This window comes from Cupressus sempervirens, chromosome 3 (genome assembly GCF_028749045.1).
Source record: "Cupressus sempervirens isolate cs-2001-9-10 chromosome 3, ASM2874904v1, whole genome shotgun sequence".
Classification (NCBI taxonomy): Eukaryota; Viridiplantae; Streptophyta; class Pinopsida; order Cupressales; family Cupressaceae; genus Cupressus; species Cupressus sempervirens.
The window spans coordinates 702,085,045-702,108,072 of record NC_143120.1 but is presented as its reverse complement, the minus strand read 5'-3'; the positions used below and the strand labels follow the sequence as shown (position 1 = coordinate 702,108,072).

The window sequence follows — 23,028 nt, the reverse complement described above, 5'->3', positions numbered from 1 at the left end:
GTGACATGAAAGTTCATTTTAGAAGATTTGAAGATGTTGAACAGTTACAACCCTAAGGAATGACGATGACAGCAATAATACTGAGACCCAATTTAAGAAGCATTAGTGGCCATATAAAAATCATATAGTAAGAGTGATATATTAAACAGCATGTTAAGGAAATTCATATATGCCTAATCTCATACTATGTCATGATTGGATGTGGAAGCCAACCAACGGAGGGACCATCCATGTCAATGAAGGTCAGAAACAAAGAAGAAAAACATCATATGCAGTAGTGTCTTCAGAAATGATGAATTGGAGATGTATTTCTTGCAGTGATTTATTTTTAAAAGCAGTGACAACCACTAATATGAAACAACAGCGTGTTTATACAAATAGAAAGAGATGAACAGCAGAAAAAACATTCCCGTAAGGAGTCAAACAAAATGCACAAGAACAAGATCAAAGTCAAAATATATGAAGCCTGATAATCATTGAATTAAATGCCTATGTTATTGAGGATCGACAAATTAAGAAGATGACAAGTTTAGACGGATTGATATAAAATACCGAGAATCGAATATCGTGAGTCAATAGATATAGAGAGCGATGAGAAAAGGCAGAAATATACAGTGTATATATGACATAGGAGTCTAAGACTTACTCCAGCACCAAAACGATAACACATTAAAAAATTATATAGTGTTCATGCCATTCGAATAGAATGGAGTATATATGTAAAGAGATATAGAAGACTGTGAGACGGAAATGGAAAATTAAGTAACTGCAATGGATTTGAGGGAACCTTCAAATAAGCATCTTCAAAAGGAGTTACACAGCTAAGAGACAGAGTATCTCTGCGGCAGTTCATTGTAAAAAATCAGTAGGCATATTTATACAGAAGAGGAACATTTATAAGGCTAGTGTATACAGCAATACTATCATTGCCATGAAGACACAAATCAATTAGAGAGATCAATTTATTGTTTTCATTGTATAAATAGTCAGAGACGTTTCATTCAAAAATAACTCCAACGACAATATTGAATAAAGATGAACGTTGAATATACACAGTGTTTTACATGGAGCCATGATGACTGGAAGCCAATGGGCGATGAGTTTGTGGAGTAAATATGTGTCAAACGTCATTAGCGAATCTACAGGGTGAAAAGTAAAGGATAAGAAGCGTTGGAAATTCACTAGGAGGATTCCACACCAGATGTTTAAAGGAGATTGATCTATGTGTTTGCTTCAGTAGGTTACATAATATAATATTCCAATAGTGTGAATTGCAGCAGCAACTTTTGGGACACGGGAAGATACCTAAGCATGTTTCCAAAGATGAAGCAGCATTTTATAACCAAGTTTGATAAATGTTTTAAAAGAACAAAGCACAATATAATTGAACTTATAAAAATGTGATTAGTATAAGATTAATAATATATAAGATATATTATTTAGAAAAGTCATATCCTTTCATAATGAAATGGAGCATTATTTCTGCTTCCAAAGATACAAATATGAATTATATTATTTGGAAAATAGTTGTGGGTGGTGAATAAAAATAAGAAAGTGTGTAAGAGCAGAGTTGTGTAGAATAATGCAGAAGAGAGAAAGAGGATAATGTAGATTGGTGAAGTTAAAAACAAACAGAATATATCTATATTCAGATTTATTTCTGACATATATGTAAATGTATAAAAAGTTAGAATTAAAAGATGAATTAAATAGGGAAGATTGCTGCTCTCTCAAATAGAATATAAAGAAGAATATTTTACAGATATGAGTGTGGATTTAAAATAGATAAAAATCTAAAATTGAAGAAAAGAGTTTCCAAAATAAATGTATCCATCATTAGTTGAGTAGAGCAACAGTGTCAAGGTGGAGAAGAAGTTTGTGCGCAATGGGTTGGTGCTTATGAAGATAGACGTGGGGGTTGGTACCTCCAGTAGGTCGGAGCTTGCGAAGGGTGGGAGTTGGAGCTTCCAGTGAGTCCGTGCTCATAAACATAGGGGTTGGAGCCTCTAGTAGGTTGGAGCCTACAAATCATTGTAAAAGAACGAGTTTATATAAAAGCATTTATTTGTCGTAGTTTTCTCCCACATTGGGCTTCCACGTAAATCTTGTGTCATTGTGTTTATGTTCATAATTATTGATTTCAGCATTTAAAGTTATTAAAGCAATTGTTTGGATAAAAAGTTATAAATTGGCCAAGTTGTTATTATACTGATTCATCCCCCCTCTCTATATAATTGTGTGCTCTTCATACTTGGCAAACGTCACAGGGATCCCTTTCCTAAGGGCATGGCCTCATGTGCTTTGGCACCCCTTGAGTTGGTACATAATCAGTGCATGTCATTTTTAACAAAATTTTCATGGGCTAATATGTTCTCACTTTTTTTGACGACTTGTGTTGGTGCACATTGGTGTGGTTTTTGAAGTACAAGGATGAGGGTCTTTGACTTTTCATGACCTTCCTTGTAGTTCTGGAGAAGCAGTTGGGTCTTTCTTTGTAGAAGTTTCAAACAGATAATGAAAGGCAATACGTCAATCAAGCATTTCAAGTCTTTTGTAGTGACTGAGGTCTTTGTCACAACACATAGTGCCATACATGCCTCAATAGAATGGTATGGCCAAGCGGGATAATGGGACTTTGAGGGAGATGGCCAATTGTATTCTTTCATGTTCCTTTGCTCCAACATTTTGGACAGAGGATGTCAATTGTGCCAACTATATTTAGAATTGTATGCCTTGAAAGAAAGTCTAGAATATGACTATTGAGGAGGCCTGGTCTCGTATCAAGCCTAAGGTATTCTTAATTAGAGTATTTGGTAATGATGTATGGACAAATAATTCACATGGTATGCGCAAATCAATGGAGACGGTCAACATTTTTTTTTTGGCTTTGGGAGGATGTGAAGAGTTATCATTTGTTCAATCCTATCACCCGAGAGGTTCATTTTCATCCCGATGTACATTTTGATGAGACCTTTACTTAAATGAATTCCCCATCACAAGCTTCTTCCTCACTTCTTCCCAATGATTCTTCAAAGGATGCTTTGTTGCTTTTGTTAATAGTCCTAATCTTGTTGATAAGGTTTCTCTAGCTTCTCCAGCACCTACATGGTCTCTTTGGGCTTGTACTCTTCTTGAGGAGGTTGGTTCTCTTGTGGGTGATCCCATAGCTACTCATTGCATTTGTTCCTAGACTTCGTGTTTCATTCTTTTGAGTTATATAGTTTCAATTAATTTGTAGAAGTTTTCATATGCTTCAGGTGTTCTAGAGTGGGATAGCTCTATGGTTGAGAAGTATTCTTCTTTGATGAAGAACCATACTTGGGACTTGTTCCTCTTCCTAAGGGAAGAAAGTTGGTTCAGTGCAAGTGGGTCTATCATACCAAATTTGCAGTTGATGGTTCTGCTAATAAGTGCAAGGCTTGTCTTGTGGCTAAGGGGTATTCTCAAGTTAAGTGCATTGAATATTCTAAGACCATTACTCCTTTACCCTAGATGGATTCGATTCATCTTGTACTTTCTATGGCTACATATTTGGTTTGGATAGTGTATCAGATGGCTATGAAGATTTCCTTCTTGCATCGTGATCTTTAGGAGGAGATTTATATGGAGTAATTAGTAGATGTCTCTTCAATACTACAATTTATATTAGAGTCATTGTAAAGTTTCTGCAAACTCTATAGGTTCAAATCTGAGATAATACCTTTCTTCTTTGTTGCTGTTCTGATCTTCTTCTTCAGAATGTAAGAGGTAATTTTCAGAATATTAAATGCGATTCTAAAACTTGTTTGTCTCTGCAATAATTCGTTTAGGGCAGTATTGTTTTAAGGAGTAGACTTCATTGTGTTTTTTGTGTGTCCTTAAACTACAATCACACCCATCTCTTATACAATGACCAAAGGGCATGTCCCTCATGACCCTCTCTAGGTCGGCCCATACTTCACTTATAGAAATCAGCACCAAAAAAAGGAGAGCACATGTATTAACTAACATAATTAAATAGCTATGGTTAGTGCATAACAAGGTTATTGCCAAGGATCGCCACCCATCCTATTTGCCAAGTGTAATGTATATAATGCTTTCGAATGGTATACAAGGAGAGAAGATTAATGTGTGGACTGCACTCTCAGACTAGTATGAATATCACTGTTAGAATTTTAACACTCCCTCTTAACTTGATAATCATATTGAGAGATAACATATCTAGCATCATCAATTACATGAATAAGCATAGATTAATACTCTATATCTATCTGAATCTTCTGAGCAATTAGTATCATGGAACACATGATATTGAGTCATATAACCATCTTGTGATATGACTTATCACTTATACTAGTGATGTCAGTATTGCATGTAATGCAATACACACAGGATAAAATCTGAAGAATGATTAAATTCCTCATTTATCCAAGCTGTGACTCACAGGAACTAGCAATCCTATATCACAACTTGATCCTGTGTTAAGATCTACTAGAACACAGGATAAAGTCTGAAGAACAAATTCTTCCTTTATCCAAGTTGTGATTCATGGGCATAGAAATGCTTATGTCACAAATGATCTTGAACTCACCTAGATCTAACAATAGTTCTCTATTGTTCAACACATTATTTGAGAGATTGTCATCTCTCATAATGTCTTTTATACAAGTATTCATTATCTCAAAGATCGTCACCTCTATAACAATGAATACAAATGGTGGAGCCTATAACAGTTAATAGCCTGACAATAAAATTATTTTATTAATAATTTTAAGAATACAAATGAATTACAATTCAACCATACCAAGTCTTTTCCTGAAGTGATCTATCTTCACTCTAGAGAGAGGTTTGGTGAGAATATCTATTGTCTGATCTGCAGTGCAAATGTATTCTAATTTTACAGTAGTCCTGTCTACCATATCTCTTACATAATGTTAAGGAATTTCAATATGCTTGGACCTGTCATGAAAAACTGGATTCACCGAAAGCTTGATGGAACTCTGATTATCACAATGAATAATCGTAGGATTCATGGCTTTACCAAATAATCCCACAAGTAACTTTCTAAGCCAAACTGCTTCCCGTGAAGCCATCGTTGTTGCAATGTATTTGGCTTCTGTGGAACTTTGTGCTATTGAAGACTGTTTTCTGCATATTCAAGATATTATTACTAGTCCTAAACTGAAACAACATCCTGAAGTACTTTTTCTGCTTTAACACTTCCACCCCAATTTGAGCCAGTGAATCCATGTAAAACCAAGTCAACTTTCTTATATTTGAGCCCAAGATTAAGAGTGCCTTGTAAGTATCTCATAATGTGTTTGACTGCAACTAGGTGAATCTCCTTTGACTCACACATAAATTGACTTAAAGCATTAAGAGCATAGCAAATATCAGGTCTTGTATTTACCAAGTACATAAGGGACCTAATCATCTCTCTGTAGAGAGTAGAATCTATGGAAGGTGGTTCTGCTGCTGCTTCTTTAAGTTTATGTAGATTAGTCTCCATTGGAGAAGACATAGACTTGCAGTTCCACATTCCAAATCTCTTCAAGATATCTAATGTATACTTCCCTTGATTAAGTATAATGCTGTCAAAATTCTGCCATACTTCCAGTCCTAGGAAGTAATGAAGAAGTCCCAAATCTTTCATCTTGAATTCTCTGATTAGATCTTTCTTGCATTGATCTATGAGATAATCATCACCTGTTATCAGTAAATCATCAACATACAGTATGAAAATTATCATATCATCTTTATCCTTTTTATAATATAGATTTGGATCAGCTTTGTTCATGGAGAATCCTAAGCTGGTGAGATACTTATCAATTCTTTTGTACCAAGCCCTTGGAGCCTATTTAAGTCCATAGAGAGCTTTTTTGCGCTTGCAAACAAAAAATTTAGGGTCATGAGTTTCAAAACCTTCAAGTTGCTCCAAATATACCTCTTATGTAATCTTTCCATTCAAGAATGCTGCTTTTACATCCATTTGATGTACTTACCATCTCTTCGATGCTGCAATGGTTAGGACTGCTCTTATAGAGGCGTATCTAGCAACAGGAGAAAAGGTTTCTTCATAATCAATCCCCTCTTTTTGAGAGAATCCCCTAGCTACAAATCTGGCTTTATATTTTTCAATGCTACTATCAGTAGCATGCTTTATTTTAAATATCCACTTGGAAGAAACAATGGATTTTCTTTCAGGTCTTGGAACAATTTCCCAAACATCATTTTTCATAATAGATTGGTATTCTTTTGTCATAGCATCTTTCCAAGCTGTATATTTAATAGCATCTGAAACATTGGTTGGTTCCGATTTAGACAAATCATTCATGCTTGCTGTATAACTAGAAAATCTTTTGCCTCTTTTGCTTTCTCTGATTGTTTCGGATGATGCAGTGAAGTCTTGTGCTTCCTCTACTATCTTAATGGCCCAAAGTGGTCTTTTCTTAGAATTTTGAGTTTCTTCAAGATTAAGATTTTGAATTTCATCTTCAATTTCTTCAATGTTCTCCCTCTGAGATTCAGTTTAAGTATTTCTTTTAGAACTAGGTAAAGGAGAGGGTTCTTTAGAACTTAGGGCTCTTTTGAATGCTAAATCTTCTTCAAAAATTACATCCCTACTAAGTTCAATATATTTCTGACCAGGTATGAAAATCCTATATGCTTTAGATGTATCACTATACCCTACAAAAATACCTTTCCTCCCAAAGGGTTCTTAGTTCTCTTTTATTTTGGAACATGGATATATACAGGGCACCCAAAAATCCTAAGATGACTTATATTGGGTTTAACTTTAGTAAAGACTTCTTTATGAGTTTTATCTCTAAGGTGGGAGTGAGGATTTTTGTTTTGAATATAGACAACAGTACAAGAGGCTTTTGCCCAAAGATAATATTCTAGATTTTGATCAAATATCATAGCTCTTGCAGCTTCTATAATTGTTCTATTCTTCCTTTTTGCTACCCCGTTTTGTTGCAGGTTATAAGGAACAATATACTCCCTCTTAATTCCTATTTCTTTACAAAACCTCTTAAACAAATTTGAGGTGTCTTCTCCTCCATTATTAGTTCTAAGAGTTTTAATTTTATGTTCTGATAAGTTTCCAGTTAAGGTTTTAAATTCTTTAAATCTCTTTGGGATTTCTTTTGATTCTTTGCATTTTAAGAAGTAAATCCAAGTCTTCCTAGAGGAGGAAGTAGAGAAGGCAGCACAGGTGGCAATCAAGGTCAGATTGGCTAAGGTGACATTATTGTGTTAGTAGAGGCTACAAATGCAACGTGTTGTGGAGACCTGTTTGGTACAGGCATAGGGCGAATGTGAAAGTGGTGTGACAGAAAAAGATCTATACTGTTATAGTTAGGCACAATTAGTGTATTCTATTTTGTCATTTTGTCTCGGATATTTTGTAATTGTCATTCGGAGACGACTTTTCTTTTGGGGGGGATGATATCGGTAAAATCTATATTGTAGTTGACGGGTAGAATTGTATCCGAATGGGCACGTGATGGTTGAGTCACCCCTTTGGGAAGATATATGTACACTGTCCGGAATGGACTTTGGATCAGAATGAGAATTGTAATCATCATTGTAATCAATCATATCAAATATTGTAGTATCTTCTGTATACATGCGAATAATAAAAGGAATACTTCTATGTTACATGTTCTTGTCTATTGTCTGAATGCATTAATAAACCGTTTACCCTGTATGGTAAACACTTCTCAATAATGCAAATTGTTTGTGATGTTTCATTTTCAAGAAAATAAGATTTACTCTTCTTTATATCTATTAGTGGTGCCCCTTCACCAAGGGTCACCACTCTTTCAAGATGTCCCAGTATAATTATATTAATATATAATCATAACCCATATGATTAATATCATAATTATATATCATATAATTCATTATCAATATAATTATCATATTATCAAAGTAATTATATTATCAATAATCATATTATTAATATAATAATTATATCACAATAATCATATTATCTCAACCTTTATGCTATCTATGTGGGCCTGATGGAATCTGACCATAGCTACAGCCTACAATACTTGAATGAAATTCAAACAATATGTTCTAGTTAAAGAGTCTAAACTCTATGATTCAATCTTTAAAGCTTCAGATTTTATTTCATCGTATAGTTCGATTTTAATTTTTATATTATTCTGTAGCCGATGAATAAATTATGAAATTGAACTATTAGGGTGATAGTAGAGAGTCTTAGATGTTAGTTTTGATTTAAGTTCATGATTTATGCTCATTGTCAAACTATAGTTCAGTTTTTTTAATATTAATTTTGATCTATGTAATTTGATTTTATTTAAAATCTGTAAGTTTTTATTTTAATATACTTTTCTTTTGAAATATGCACACAAGGGATACTTGTGTTAAAAATCTGAGTGTTCAATTTAATATACCTAATTTGTTTTGAAATATGCACGCAAGGGATCCTTAATTTAAATCTTTGTGTTTGCCTTTTTCATCAAACTGTCAAAACATTTCATATTTTAAATATTAAGATTGAACACATTACGATTGTTAAAAACTTAAAAGTTTAAAACTTGTATTAAGTATGGATTCTGGTTTGAAAATTTAAACTGAAAGCAGGATGCTGGTTTGACCTTGCAATGTCATTCAAGCAGCATAGGGTATTCATTATTCAAGCAAAAAACAAACAAAATGAATTTACATTTTGGTTCGTTATGGTATTTATATGCCTTTTCTTGTCGCAATGTTGCCTAAAACCTGCATCACCAGGAACTGCTGGTAAAGTCTGGGTACATTTTGTGTATCACTATGGGTATGCTCAGTGTACTGCCCGATTGCCTTGGCAGTAATCGGGGCTGTACCAATGCATAGTTTGATCAATTGTAATCTCAATTACAGTCTCCATTATTTTGGATATGCCATTTCCTTTATCCATCCATCCCAACTGCATCATAACTTTGTAACAGCATTTTATATCTAGATATGCCAGGAAGAAAGTAATTAAATATCATTTCAGTTGCACTAGTGAGCTGTACCTGTGAACACAGGATTGGTAAACTTTATCTGCATTAATAAGACTAATTTCAGCTGATTTACACCATGCATATTTTGTAGCAGCTGTTTGTTCATGTTGTGTGAAACCACTTTCCTTGTATTGTTAATGATTTTGGCATTTTGTCAAACATTTGCAAAATGAAATTGAATCAACTTTCGCACATGACATAGCTAGTGGGAGTGGCAATCTAATTGATTGTGGTTCAAATGAAATGAAGCCAAATATTGACATTGACCTTGATTCTTTTGATGAAGAAGAAGATCAATATTAAATAATAAATATTCGTTGTAATTTGAATTTTCATTCTGTGATGACATTTTTAGACTTATTTTGAATTTTGCAAATTATGAGCACAAGGTATTTAAATATTCCATTTTTTTGGCAATTATAAGTATCACTGTTTTTATATATATATATATATATATATATATATATATATATATATATATATATATATATATATATATATATATATATATATGGACATATGTATCTGTACTGGACTGGGTTCCAGTTTTTGTACCTGCACTCATCCCCTAACCAGCAGCTAGCTTAGAACAAGTTAAATTTGGTATATAGAAGCAAAAAAATGAGGGATGCAACATTGTTTAGGGTTTTTGTAAGTGAAATGTCTACAAAAATCTCCTTGATCACTAGAATCTTGATGTAGCTGCTTTGGAAGCACCACATCAGAGGTGGACTCATGATGATTCTGCAAGCTTTTTGGCAGAAACATTTTACCCTCAGAAATGCAGAGTCCCAGAAAGATCCACTGAAGGTTCTGGTGCAAATCCAATTCTAGGACAGTGGCATACTTGGAGTTAGCGATACAATCCTGCTGATTCGGCAACGTAGTTTGTAAGAAACGAAGGGAGTGCAGTTTTGCAGACTTTGTTTTTGTCAGATTTCTTCAAGAAGATATTCACAACACTTTGTAGAACATTCCATCACCATTCATTATTTTCAATGTTAAGAAGGGGATGGTTGGGGTTGCTGAGTATGCTTCTTGGAGTATATTCCTTTCGTTTGTATAGTCTGCTTCTCTTTTACAAGTTTGGTTAGCTTAGAGAAGTTAAAGAATGTCTTATGAAGGACAGCTTATCAATTTTTATTACCACCTTCCATATTTTCTGCTAATTTTACATAGGTAACTGCAACACATTTGGAGGATGTGGAAATGTGCCCGACCTAAAGGAACTGAACTTTTCATATAAATTAATGTCTTCCGTGGGAAAGGATCCTCAATCACCATGATACTTTTTCTGGTTTTGATCTTTCTGTTCGCATTCTAACAGTTCTTGTGGAATGTCTTTCATAATACCCTATATGTTTATTATAAGTTTAATTTACTCATAAAAAATTATGCTTCATTGTTGGTTGGCTACTCCAAGGTTTCTTGTGCAAAGAGCCATAATTTTGATTTTTTCTCGTCTAACTATGCTTTCTACTCCTAGACATTTATTCCTTCCGACTCGGTAAATTTAGTTATAAGGAAGTTAGATGAGGGAGAGTGGCACTTGAATTTGTTATAGCTAACTTAGATTTTATGTTATAGCACCTAGGGATCTTCCATTTTCGTAGCAACCCAGTTAAGGCAGATATATCCAAATAAACAATACAACTGTAGGATACTTAGTTTGTACAATCAATATGTACACACAGACACACACACACACACGACCCAATGAATTTTTTGTTGTCAAATTACTGGACTGGGTTCTAGTTCCTGTACCTGCACTCGTACCTAAACCAGCAACTTAGCATAAAACAAGTTAAATTTGGTATATAAAAGCAAAATTTGAGGGATGCAACATTGTTAAGGGTTTTTGCAAGGGAATTGTCAACAAAAAATCCACTTGATCCCTAGAATCATGACATAGCTGCTTTGGAAGCACCACATCATAGGTGAAATCATGCGGTTATGGCAGATTTTGGGCAGAAACAATTCACCCTTAGAAATTTCAAGTCCTGGAAAGATGCACTGAAGATTCTGATGCAAATCCAATTCAAGGACGCTTGTGTATTTGGAGTTAGCAATGGACCTGCTGATTTGGCAACTTAGTTTGTAAGTTACAAAGGGGTGCTATCTTGCGAACTTCATTGTTGTCAGATTTCTTGAAGAAGATATCCACAATATTGTGTAGAATATTCCACAGCCATTAATCATTTTTTAATGTTGAGAAGGGGATGGCCGGTGTTGCCGAGTATGCTTCTTGGAGTATATTCCTTTTATTAATATAGTTCACTTCTCTTTTACAAGTTTGTCTAGCTTATAGGATTTATAGAATGTCTTATGAGAGACAACTTGTCAATTTTAGTACTATCTTCTTCCATATTTTCTGCTAAATTTACTCAGGTATCTGTGATCTGTGACACATATGGAAGATGTGGAAATGTGCCCCACCTAAATGAATTGCTTTTTTTCATGTTAATTAATGTCTTCTGCAGGAAAGCTTCCTCAATCACCATGATTCTCTTTCTGGATTCAATCTATCCATACACAGCTTAACCGATCTCTCGGAATGTCTTTCATAATATCCTATAAAAAATTATTATAAATTTAATTTACTCATAACTAATTTATGCTTCATTGTTGATTGGTTACTCCAAGGTTTCGTGTGCAAAGAGCTATAATTAATTTTTGGTCCTCTATTATGCTTTCTACCCCTCGTCATTGATTCCTCTTTAACTCGGTAAAGTTAGTTTCAAGGAATTTAGATGAGGGAGAATAGCACTTGAATTTATTATAGCTACCTTGGATTTTATGTTATAGCACCTAGGGATCTTTCATACTAGGAGCAAGCTAGTGAAGACAATTATATCCAAATAAACAATACAATTGTAGGATATTTAGTTTGTACATTGTATGAATCAAATAAAGTGTGAAGATAGTTCTTTGTGTTGTAAGCAGAGTTTCAAAAAGCACTAATTCAGAGAAAATACAAAATGAGCACCAAGCAGTTCTTAATTTTAAACATTTAATTAATATTGCACAATTTCCGATTTTTCACCTTTCATACGTAAACAAGTCCAGCAGCCACAGAGATATTGAGAATTCAGAAATCTGACAAGTGAGTATCTCAAGTGTCAAAAAGGCTAATATTTGAATTTACTTGTATTATTGCAGCATGAGGTGGAATATAAATTTATTGCTTACAAGCTTCTAGCTGCATACTGAAACACTGCATATGCGTCTTTTGTGTTCAATCTTGTATTTTACCTATATGTAACTTTTTAAATATGTTGTTGGGGTCTGTTCAGGTTGGAAAGGTGAGCATGGAGTGGGTAGCTGAGGAAAAGACCAAAGTAGTAGGTACCTTTCCACCTTCAAACAAAAGATGGACTGGCTATGTTGAGAAGGATACAGCTGGCCAGACTAACATTTACTCGGTTGAGGTAAGAACAAGGCAATTCCTGTTAAAACTAATAAGAATATTTTTGTGGATCCTGTAACCATATACTTAAGTCTTTAACTTTGCTAGTACATATTTCAATGTAAAGTTTGTGGAGCAACAAGCTCTGGACTCACATAGAGATTCTTAGGAACTTTAATAGAGGTCACCTTTCCCTGTTTTTTGTCTTTTAATAAATAATATATCGAAACAAAGCTTATTGTTAACGTGGATATTTAAGTTTTTCTTTTATTTGAAAACCATAAAATTGTATTATAAAATAACAAAATATCTAGGTTGCTATGCTATTAGTATTTTAATACAATGGACTTAAACAAGATACATGAGGTATACAAAATGGGATACTAATAAGGATTTTCAACATAATAATACCTGCATACATCCTACAGGCATTAAAGAACTTGCTTTTTTTTAGCAAAATAGCAGATAGAAACTAAATACACATGGATACCTATCATAATAGTGACGCAAGTTAACTACAAGGCCAAGGCATCCTTCATTCACATCTACATATTGTAATATTTATTCAAACACATTTCTAGAATCTGACATTTGTAAAATACAAGAAGATTGTTTTACAAATGGAGAATGCCGTGACGATCTTGAAATCCAAGATTGAAATGAAGGAATCAACGACATGAAGGCTGACAATTTTAAGTCATTAAATAAATTTAAGGCAAGATGAAGACATCCAAGAAGACAGCCAAGAAGTCTAAACCATTTGAAAAATTCATGAAGATGGAGCAATTTTGGAATATGAGCCATCACAATTTATTCGAAGTTATTAATGTCAAGTATCAAGATATATCTCTTCTTTGTGAATGAATGCTAAATTTTACAAGATATACATGTTGAGGTGGCACCCTTTCATCTTCAACCAATCGAAAAATTCCATGTAGACATGTACAAGTTCATCAAAACAGACTCATTTACAAGTGGACATGTGGAAGACATTTAATGTATTGCTATAGGCAAATTTATCATTTTGTTTTTGAGAGGGTATGTATTCAAAGATTTGTAATCATCTCATTGGATGACATTAAATATTTGTAAGTGGTGGTTGCAACAAACCCTAATTAGAGTTTTCTTGGAATAGTTTTGGCCATTGATTTCAGATCAATCTAGGCACTTCATTGTGTTAGAGAGTTCTACGAAAGGTTTAACCTTTTTATTTCTAAAGAGTTAGTCATTAGATAGAAGCAAACAATAGTAGTAGTAGGAGATTGAAAGTTGTTGCTAATACTATGTTGAAGTTTGTATACTATTTTCATTGAAGATATGGCAGATCTTTTTGTATGAATTTCTACATTTTGCATGGTTTCTACTTTTAAAATTTTTCAGTTGCAAGTTCATTGATTTTAATGGAGAAATGTGGAGATATATGATGAATTCCTTAGTGCATACCATTTGTAGTTTGTTAATTGCAAATTGCTATGTATGGTTAGTTTGAAACCCACTAAAGTGCAAGTTGAATATTGGATGTTCATTTGGATTGTGCCAATATTGGGTATTTAGATGAATGTTTACAATATAAAAATCTTTCGTTGCCGTTAGAAATTACATCATGTTTGTGTAGTTGTTTCCATATGGAAAAGGAAAGTTTGCTATAAGGAATTCCTTTATCCAAAAATCATTTGTTGTTATCTTTGTTCCTTAGCAAGTGGCTTAGACACCTTAAACCCTTACTTTTTTGTCTTTATTTGAAGTTCAATCTAGTTAGTTCAAGATCCAATTGCTTTCTGCAAGGTCATACATGCTTCAAAGGAAAGTAATTGGTTAAGTTGAGGAACATTTATTTAAGTTCCTTTATGAAAATTAGCATATCATAGAATTCCATTGAGTTGTTTCCAACATAAAGTTGCTAGTACGTATTGTAAAGCTTGGGGTTGCTTTCTTTGATCACACATTTGTTACATTGTTTAGCATTTGAACTTTCCTTATTATTCAAGAGAGGATATGATACTTAGTATTTTAGTTTGTGTGTTGGGAGTGGTTACAAAACTCACATCAATAGGCAGGAGAGTGTGAGCACTTTTTCTCTAATCCTCTGGAGACCAAGCCAAAGCTTGAAATATGTAGTTACCAACTGATCAAAACCGTTTGTTGATAACCTTTTTTTGAGCATCATGATCATTGAAAAAAAAAAAGGCCTTTTTGAATCATTTGACAAAATGAAATGTCAAACACTAGTTTTTTTACCAAAACATTTAAAATCCATTCATCCATAAACCTATGAGAGGGAGATTTAATAGGGTCTAAGTTGTTGGTTCAGGTTTGGCTTTGGGTTTAGATACGGGTTCAAAGAACTGGTTTGCCGGTATGGCGAAAATTTGAAATGGAGTTTGGGTTCATTTGGGTTCGTTTGTACAAAAACATGTACATACACACACACACACACACACATAAACATGAGTTAAGATTAGGATGTCACATAATATCATATAAATAACAATAGCACCATAAACTTGTAAACATAGTATCATGATATTATCATGATTCTTCAATTTCAACTTCAAATAAAAAAAATGTGAAATGATAACATCAAGCTTAAGTATCATTGTTTCAACTTGCAATAATTGGAACTTAACACTTTGTTTCAATCATCTAATGGATTATTAAATTCTTGTTCATCTTTTGCTTCTTCAATGACATTAGTTGATTTGCAAATAGTGCCAAGGCCAATGGGATCAGCTGCACTGATAACATTCTCACTGTCCATGTCCTCCAATGCATCAATTGCAAGTTGAGAAGTGGAAGCATCCAAGTTCATATGCTCTGCATTTGTATCCCATGGGCCACACCTTCGGATTCCCCTCTTTATATTCATTCTGATTTTGTGAAAGGAGATATAAGTCGAAATGCACATATACTAAATTCTCCTCTATTTTGATTGCAACCTATTACGCTTTACAAAGTGGATGAAAGAACATGTGCTCTAATTTCTTTCCGATGCAGATGAACTAGCAACCTATGAAGATAAGACAAAGTAAACAATTAAAATAAAATTATTAGCAACCTATGAAGACAAAGCAAGTTAAAATTATAAGTATAACTTGTGATATAAGTTTGATCGCAAGGGGCTGCAACAATTGGAATAGTAAGCCATGGAGGTACCACCAACTACAAGCATCCTTCCTAAACTGATGATGAAAAGAATCATTACTTAGGCCTCTTGCATTCACAAACTCTATGAATTCATCTATAATCAATCTCACATATCATCATCATCAGGAAAGAGTCTAAGGAATGCTGGTTTGTACCCATCAAACATTTCTAAATCTCTACATGGTGGAAGCCTTCCTGACATACTTAGATATTGAGTTCTATAATATTTTGGTGTCAATGCATAGGCAAGCAGATTTAGAGGAGCGGTCATCTTGTTCTATCATTCTAGAACAATTGTTTTTGATTGTTTGTAGGTGTCCTTAGGGTCTTGTGTTTTTTTATTTACAAATTTCATCATCTTTTCAAGCATTGAGTCGATGCCATCATGCACCTCTCCAAGGCAAGACATATCTATGTCAATGTAGTGAGGCAAGCTCATAGTGGGCTCACTGAAACAAAGGAGATACTCCACATGTGCCCACTATGAGGCATCCAATATCTTTTGCTTAATTTTGTTGCCCTCTCAGTGCTACTTTTCCTCCATATAGATCAATTATTGCTGATCACCATATTGCAAAGTGCCAATTTCACTTTCACAAGTTGTCTCAAGACGATTATGTTTGATGGAAAATGGGTTTCAACAACTTGTAGTAGAAATTAAAGAAAATAAGTAAGTTAAATAAAGACAACCTTTACAAAAGAATACACACTACACAAACAAATTATGAAAATAAAGAAATGTAAAATACTAATTTTATTTCTTACTAAAATTAAATAACTACTTCAAGTTCAAGTTCACTTACTTTCAATAGCTTCAAATTTGAGAATAATCTGAAAATTCTTTGTGACGTGGTGGTTGGTGGTGAACATCTGGATGTTTGTAGCCTTTGCATGCGCCTCTTTGATCCACCCAATTTTATTTCCAAACTTTTGTAGCAGAAGGTTCAGTGAGTGGACTGCACAAGGCATCCAAAAGATATATTGATATCGCTCTTCATCTAACAAATCAACAGATCTACAATCTTTGCGTTGTTTGTTTTGACTTGAACATTGTTTCCAGGTCCCAATAACTCAATGATAGAGATAAGAATATTAGCAATAGATTTCCCATCTTTTACTGGCCCCCACAATCCACAAATTTCAAAAACATTGGCCCTTTAGGGGATACCATTATGACATTGATCAAGGGACGATTTCTTGCATCTTTCCACCCATTTGAAAAAATCAATACCCTTGTCTCAATCTATGAGTCCCTTACAAGCTTCAATGTATCTTGAACCCCCTTGACCTCTATTTTGAACAAGCTATTGCATATTTTCTCATAACTAGGACCCTTATAGCCTCTTGAAGCTTGATTGACACTTTTCAACACTTCTAGAATAGGGAGCGAACGACACTAAAAGGCAATCCATTTGCATATATACATCTTGCTATATCTTGGTCGGCAATGTCCTCATTCTCATTTGGAAATGAAGTTTCTAAACTTTCTTTTGCTTGGTCATGGAATGGGTGCTTGAGCTCCACTTTTAGGCTCAACTGTGATAATATAAAAGGGGTGGTCTCCTATCACTATAGTTGAAGATGGTGGTGGTATTCCCTTGGATTTTTTATAGTGAGCATATTTTGTCTACATGCTTCTCTCTTTTGCTTCTTCGTGCTTTGTGATATATGTCAATATTGTTTCATTTGGTATAGGCGCTCCTTTTTTAATTTTTCTTTAGAATAAGAATTTGGACCTATTCTTTGTTGTTCATTATTGCCAAGAGAGGAAGAAGTAGATTTCATTGGAGTTCCTCTGGTAATAAATTCTATACACTTTCGAAGTAAGCACAAGAGAATGGAAAGACATAGATAGATCTTAGAAAAATTAAACAAAAAAAAACAAAAAATGAAAAACAATACTTACCTCTTTCCCCCAATAGAAGGTTGCAAAGGTGTAGCAATAAGACAAACACTTCATGAAGATTCATAAGTCAATCTTCCAACTCCCTTTTGCTCAACCCAAACTTTGCTTGACCACCTATTTGCTCCACCTCAAGAGAAAACAATCTATTTGCACATGAAGCGAGACATAAAAACCAACATAAGTCATTTAAAATTAAATTTGCAAAAATATAGGTTGGGCATCACTTTTTTGCTCGAATCTGCTCATGGGCCAACCAAATTCGGCTTGGTCCAACCTAGTTTCGAATTGAGTCCGACAGACTTGAACCGTCTGCCTTGGGCATGAACCTGAACTTGGACAAAGGTCCTGCATAGGCAACCCAAACTTCATAGATCAGGGGTTAACCACAACAAAAAAATTTGCAGCATTTGTAAGTCTACAAGTTTCAAAGGAGATAGCTTTTGCCATTTCTTGATTGGGACAAATGTGGAGGTTTTTAATAGAGCCAAAACCTTGCTTACCTTGTTATCCTCCACAACGTTGCCCTTGTCCTTATCCATCATTTACAATGCCAAACCTACTAGAAGCCGAAACAACTTTCTTAACAACATGAGCCTCAACAAAGGTTTTAATCGACTTAGGGTTAGAGCTAGTCATTTCACCTTGCCTAGAGTCAGTGGCTATAGGAAGGCATGAGCCCTCCACCATAGTTTCATAGGAATGATCAAAGGGGCTAGAGTCATATGTTTATAAATTGTAGCACAAAAACAAAGGAAAGACAATCTATGGCACATCAAGAAAGCAACGAAAGAGAGGGGAATAACTAGGAATGAGGAGAAAGGTTACTCTCCTACCAAGATCAAGAACAGTACATTCATCCATCCTACCGATTGTCAGAAACCCTTGAGATTGGTGTAGAGCCATTCTCCCCATCCTTTCTTGTTTTTATAATTTTAATATATTATAGAAATAAATGCTAATGGGATTTTATTATTTTTCTTTAGTGTTACATTTTTATAAAATAATGTTATGTACCCTCAAGTGGACACCTAGGAAAGGGGGACTTGGACAGGTTAATATTAAATTATCGAAAAGGACATTTGAGGGAAATGATTCTTTCTGAATTCAAAATTGCTCTTTTTTCCCTCCAATTTCATAACAAGAGCCATAGTAACACGGGGACGTGGTCCCCCCCATTTTGCCCCATGTCCTGGAGACTTCAATGCACTGGGGACTTTGTTTCCCCATCCCCAGCGGCGCCACCAGATTCCGCCACCTCCATCGAGGATGGGGAACACCCCGATGTTGACTATTTGCAGATTCGATTATTTATGTTTAATGTTTGATGTTCCAATTCAATGCAATGTTCAAGTATTTACTCTTTTACATCTTTATATCTTATATTGCAATACATATTTTCATAACTAGCATTTTAAGTACCATATGCATACACATACACACACACACACACACACACACACCCCTTCTCTTGTCCCCTGCCACCGTCCCCCCTGTCGTCCCTCCACTGTCCCCAAATTAAGGCCCCTTTGTCCCCCTGTCCCGGAAACTTGTGCCCCTGTTCCACCATCCCCTCGTCCCCCAGGGCAGTGTAACAATGAGAGCTCTTGAGCTATCATTTGGATTATTTAGAGAAGTGCTCATAATAGGACGTTGTTGGATTGAACCAGAGATTTCTTCTAAGAATTTATTGAGGTTTAAAACTTTCACCATTTCACTATTTCCTGATTGTTGCCAAGTTTTAGTCTTCCCTTTTTAAAGCTTGAGGTCATTGGTTAAAGTAAGTAAGAGGTGTCTAAGTTTATTTTAGGTCACTTGCTTCTCATCTTTCCCGAAACATTCTGCTATCTTCATTTTCCGGGTCTCCCTTTGCAATACATTTACCTAATCTTTCTATGCGGGTTTCCTATTTTTTTGGTGTGCACAGGGATTAGGTGATTTAGGCATGGTTGGGGTGTGATCTTGCGCCCTCCCGATGATAAGTGTTTTGAACCTTATTATCTGTAATCTTGCCCTAGCATTGTATATCTCATGGATTCTGAGCTCCTGAGCTGATTTCGCCATTAAGCAAACTGCACCAAGTGCGAATGCAAAGATTGAAGCCGTGGAAAGTGACTAAAAGGTTGTGAGTATGTTTTTGCTAATGCCCAAGGATTTATGAAGATGTCGATAGAGGTTGGGCTGATTCTCATTCAGATCTGTGGAGAGAAGATCAAATGTTGCGTAGAAATACGGGTTTATGGTTTCGTTGCTGCATAATCATGGAGATGGAGCTGTTTTGTTTTGCATCTGAGGCTTTATGAACTCAAGCCAAATCTCAGTTCAGATGATCAATTAATGTCAACATAGTGTTGAAAGAACTACTTGAAGGTTCATAATAATTGAGGTGTGCTTGAGATCTTTCTTCAAGCCCATCAGATCAAAGTTAAAAGTTGAATACTATTCGTTTTACGTTAGTCCGGAAAATGTTGCTCAGAAAGGAGTTTTCAGCCCAAAGCTAACAAAACGGGCTACTTTTTTGGAGGCTTTGAGAATACAAAGACAAGTTACTTAAATATTCAAATATCCTTTGGAGATGCCCAAAAGATACTTCCAGAGAAGTGATGAACATGCGAATCCGTTATGAAGAAAAAGTAGTGTTAAAACCTTCGGCGGAAAGTGGAAGAATGGAATGCGCAAGCTAGCAAAAGGATTACTCCTCGTGCTGCAATTCCGAATATAAGGGAAAATGGGTTTGTGGAAAAGCTAAGTGTTTCTTTCTCTCCCTCATACTAATATTGTTAAGCACATCTTTATTTCGGATTTTGAAGAAAAGTGAGGCACTTCCCGCAAAGCTAAGTATTTATGTTGTTCAAGGACTTTTAGTCATATCACTTTACTTTAAGTAAAGTAAGAGTGCTTTCGGGAACTTAATATTTTAAGTGCAAATAAATAGAAAGTTTAAATAGCCGTTGCTTAAGGAATTAAATGCAAATCTAACCATTATAATCGTTGGCCAAACTTAATTTTGTTCGTGTGGTGCCAACATTCTAATTCCTTAAAGCTATTTCATTAGATTTGCAAGCAATTGGTTTCTACAAGTTTATTTAACGACTATTTATGGAGAACTGCATCCTATGCAATTATAAGCGAATGGCAATCATAGCTGCTGGTTACGAAAGATTAATTGGCTTGGAAAGTGAGTTAAAAGAATATACAAATACATCGTTCAAGTTTTAAGATTTGGGTGATCTTAATAGGAGGCTAAATTCCCAACCGATTCACCCAATCACTCTAAAACTCAAAGAGAGTGGATTGGTAGAGGCAATTGGCTTCCCAATGGAAGTTCATACACCTAAGCTAGTAAAGGAGTGCATAGAGAGATACAATTCAGAAACAAAGCAGATTTTGTTTCTAGATCAGTCCATTTTCTTTTGAATTAAGATGGTATTGACGTAGTCAGCATTTGGCATCCTTGCACAAGAGCAATATTGTGACATTGATTTTGGATCCTCTGCATCCATGTTTAATGAGAAAAAGACCCTTAGACAAGAGGAATTGCAAAGGACCTGGTCCCAGACTGCCCGCTCAAAGAAGAGCAAATTGCCGAAAACTTTGTTTGGCACAAATCTAAAGCAAGAGATCGCAGATATCCTTGCACTCCTCAGATTGAAGGGAAGAGAGGAGATTTTGGAGTTCATCAAGCACCATTTCTTCCTAGTACAAGCTATCTGTGCTGAAGATATGAAGATCGATTGGGCACAGAGCATTTGTGATGAGCTCGCTTCATGGTTAAATTCTACCAGAGGATTCAAGCAATTTTACATGTCCTCTTATTTGGTCTATGCTTTGGCAACACACCATTTGTGGCCTGGTCTCCCAAGTATCCTAAACTACGGTGAGCACACCAAGGTCTATGAGTTCTATCCACATCTACAACTACAAAGGAGCAATGAGGAGTATGTAGCTATCACTAATGCTTTTACGATGAGATTGTGCTGGGAATTACAAGGTTGCCCTAAGAGGAGATTCTCACTTGAGGCAATTTCAGCTGTAAGCCAGTTTGGATGCTCGTTCATCTAGTTTCCGAGCTTCTCCTATTTGCAAATAGGAGCCTATGATGGATTTCCCAAAAAATTGCCCAGATATCCAAAGGACAAGGTAGTTCTAGTCGAGCTATGTTGACAAATTCTGGAGGTGAATACCCTGTGTTCAAATGTTAAGAAAATTGTCGGGATTCCATTCCCTACTGTGGTAGGTCCATATTCATGTCCCTCTAGATTAGATGCTAGGAGCCTGGCAAAGAGTTTTGAAAGCAAGATCAAGTTGATAGACTATGTGGTGCTTCAATATGATCCAGTGAATTTTGTAAGGGATCATTTGAAGTTGGGGTATGCCTATAGGCATGTCTCAGATATTGAAAATTTCTGCTCTGGGTCACTCAATGAGTACCAAACTCAGGAGAGATTTTGGTCAAGACTAGCTATTGATGAAATAAAATTGTATAACAATTTTGTTGATGTCTCTAATCTTGCAAATGATGGAGCCTACATGTACCCCACATCTTATGAGAAGATCAAGAACACATCTATTTTGTCTACTCCACCTGTTGAGCTAGTCATTGATACAATGGAGGTTCTCATGCGAGGGGTAATTAAAAGAATAGACAAATGGGTGGAGTGGACTTGGGCAAGGAAGAAAAGGATTGGAGTTGCCAGTTCAGCAGATGGAGTATCAACTAGAGACGCCTAGTCAGCTGCAGCTACGACTACAACGACCACTACAACAACATCTACTGGGCCATCACAATCCATTGGCCAAGGAGGAGACCGACCTCCAGAAAAGAATATGCCACTTACTCCCACTTGCAGAGCTCGCCCTCTTCCACACATTGGGAAGACGGGAGAGAAGGAAGATGACAAGGATAAGGGGAAGGAACAAGAGAAATCAGTGGCTAAGCCATCGTCCCTTGTTCAAGTTATCAATTTGGATGGTGATAAGAATCCCATGGATGGCTAGGAATAGGAAGCATCTTAGCAAGGGGATACATTAGCCCTTTTGGTAACCAAGGTAGCTGCCTTCCTTGTTGCTTCCCAGAGCAAGACAACTCTGTTGATTTTGAGGAAGTTGTTTGATCCATTTGCACTTCAATTTGCTATCAATGTGCTCTCTATAGAGTCTTGGCTCGAAGAGACTATTGATAGGAAGAAGAGGAGATATGAGGACGCAGCCCCATCAAAGGACTTGATCACACAAGTCACCTCTTCTCAGCCATCAAAGAAGACAAAGAAGCAAAAGACAATTGCTGCCCTGCCTATAGATTCAACAACTGGCCATATGCTAGTTGAAATTGTAGAGCCTCAAAAGGACGGAAGATTTCACGAGCTCTCAAAAAATGACTTCCAAATCAGAACATTGGATCTTGGCATTCCAGTTCATGACTCCATGGTGAATATGTGGAAGTCAACCAATAAAAAGATTGAGGACAAATTGGAGGAGCTAAGAGTAGAGAAGGAGATATTGAAGGCCTCCAACAAAGAACTGGTAGAGTACATAAAGTTAGCACTTGGGAGTACTTTTTTGAGTCAATTCGACCC

General features: G+C 35.5%; 1 protein-coding gene across 1 annotated transcript in view; it reads left to right on the top strand.

Annotated features, from left to right (window-relative positions):
* The window catches only part of LOC149568691 (proline-rich family protein), a 47,538-nt gene that overhangs the window by 17,641 nt on the left and 6,869 nt on the right, over positions 1–23,028 (top strand). The window contains exon 2 of the mRNA XM_089821581.1: positions 12,293–12,427. Coding sequence (XP_089677707.1) covers positions 12,293–12,427 — 135 coding nt within the window. The remainder of the gene's footprint in view (positions 1–12,292; positions 12,428–23,028) is intronic.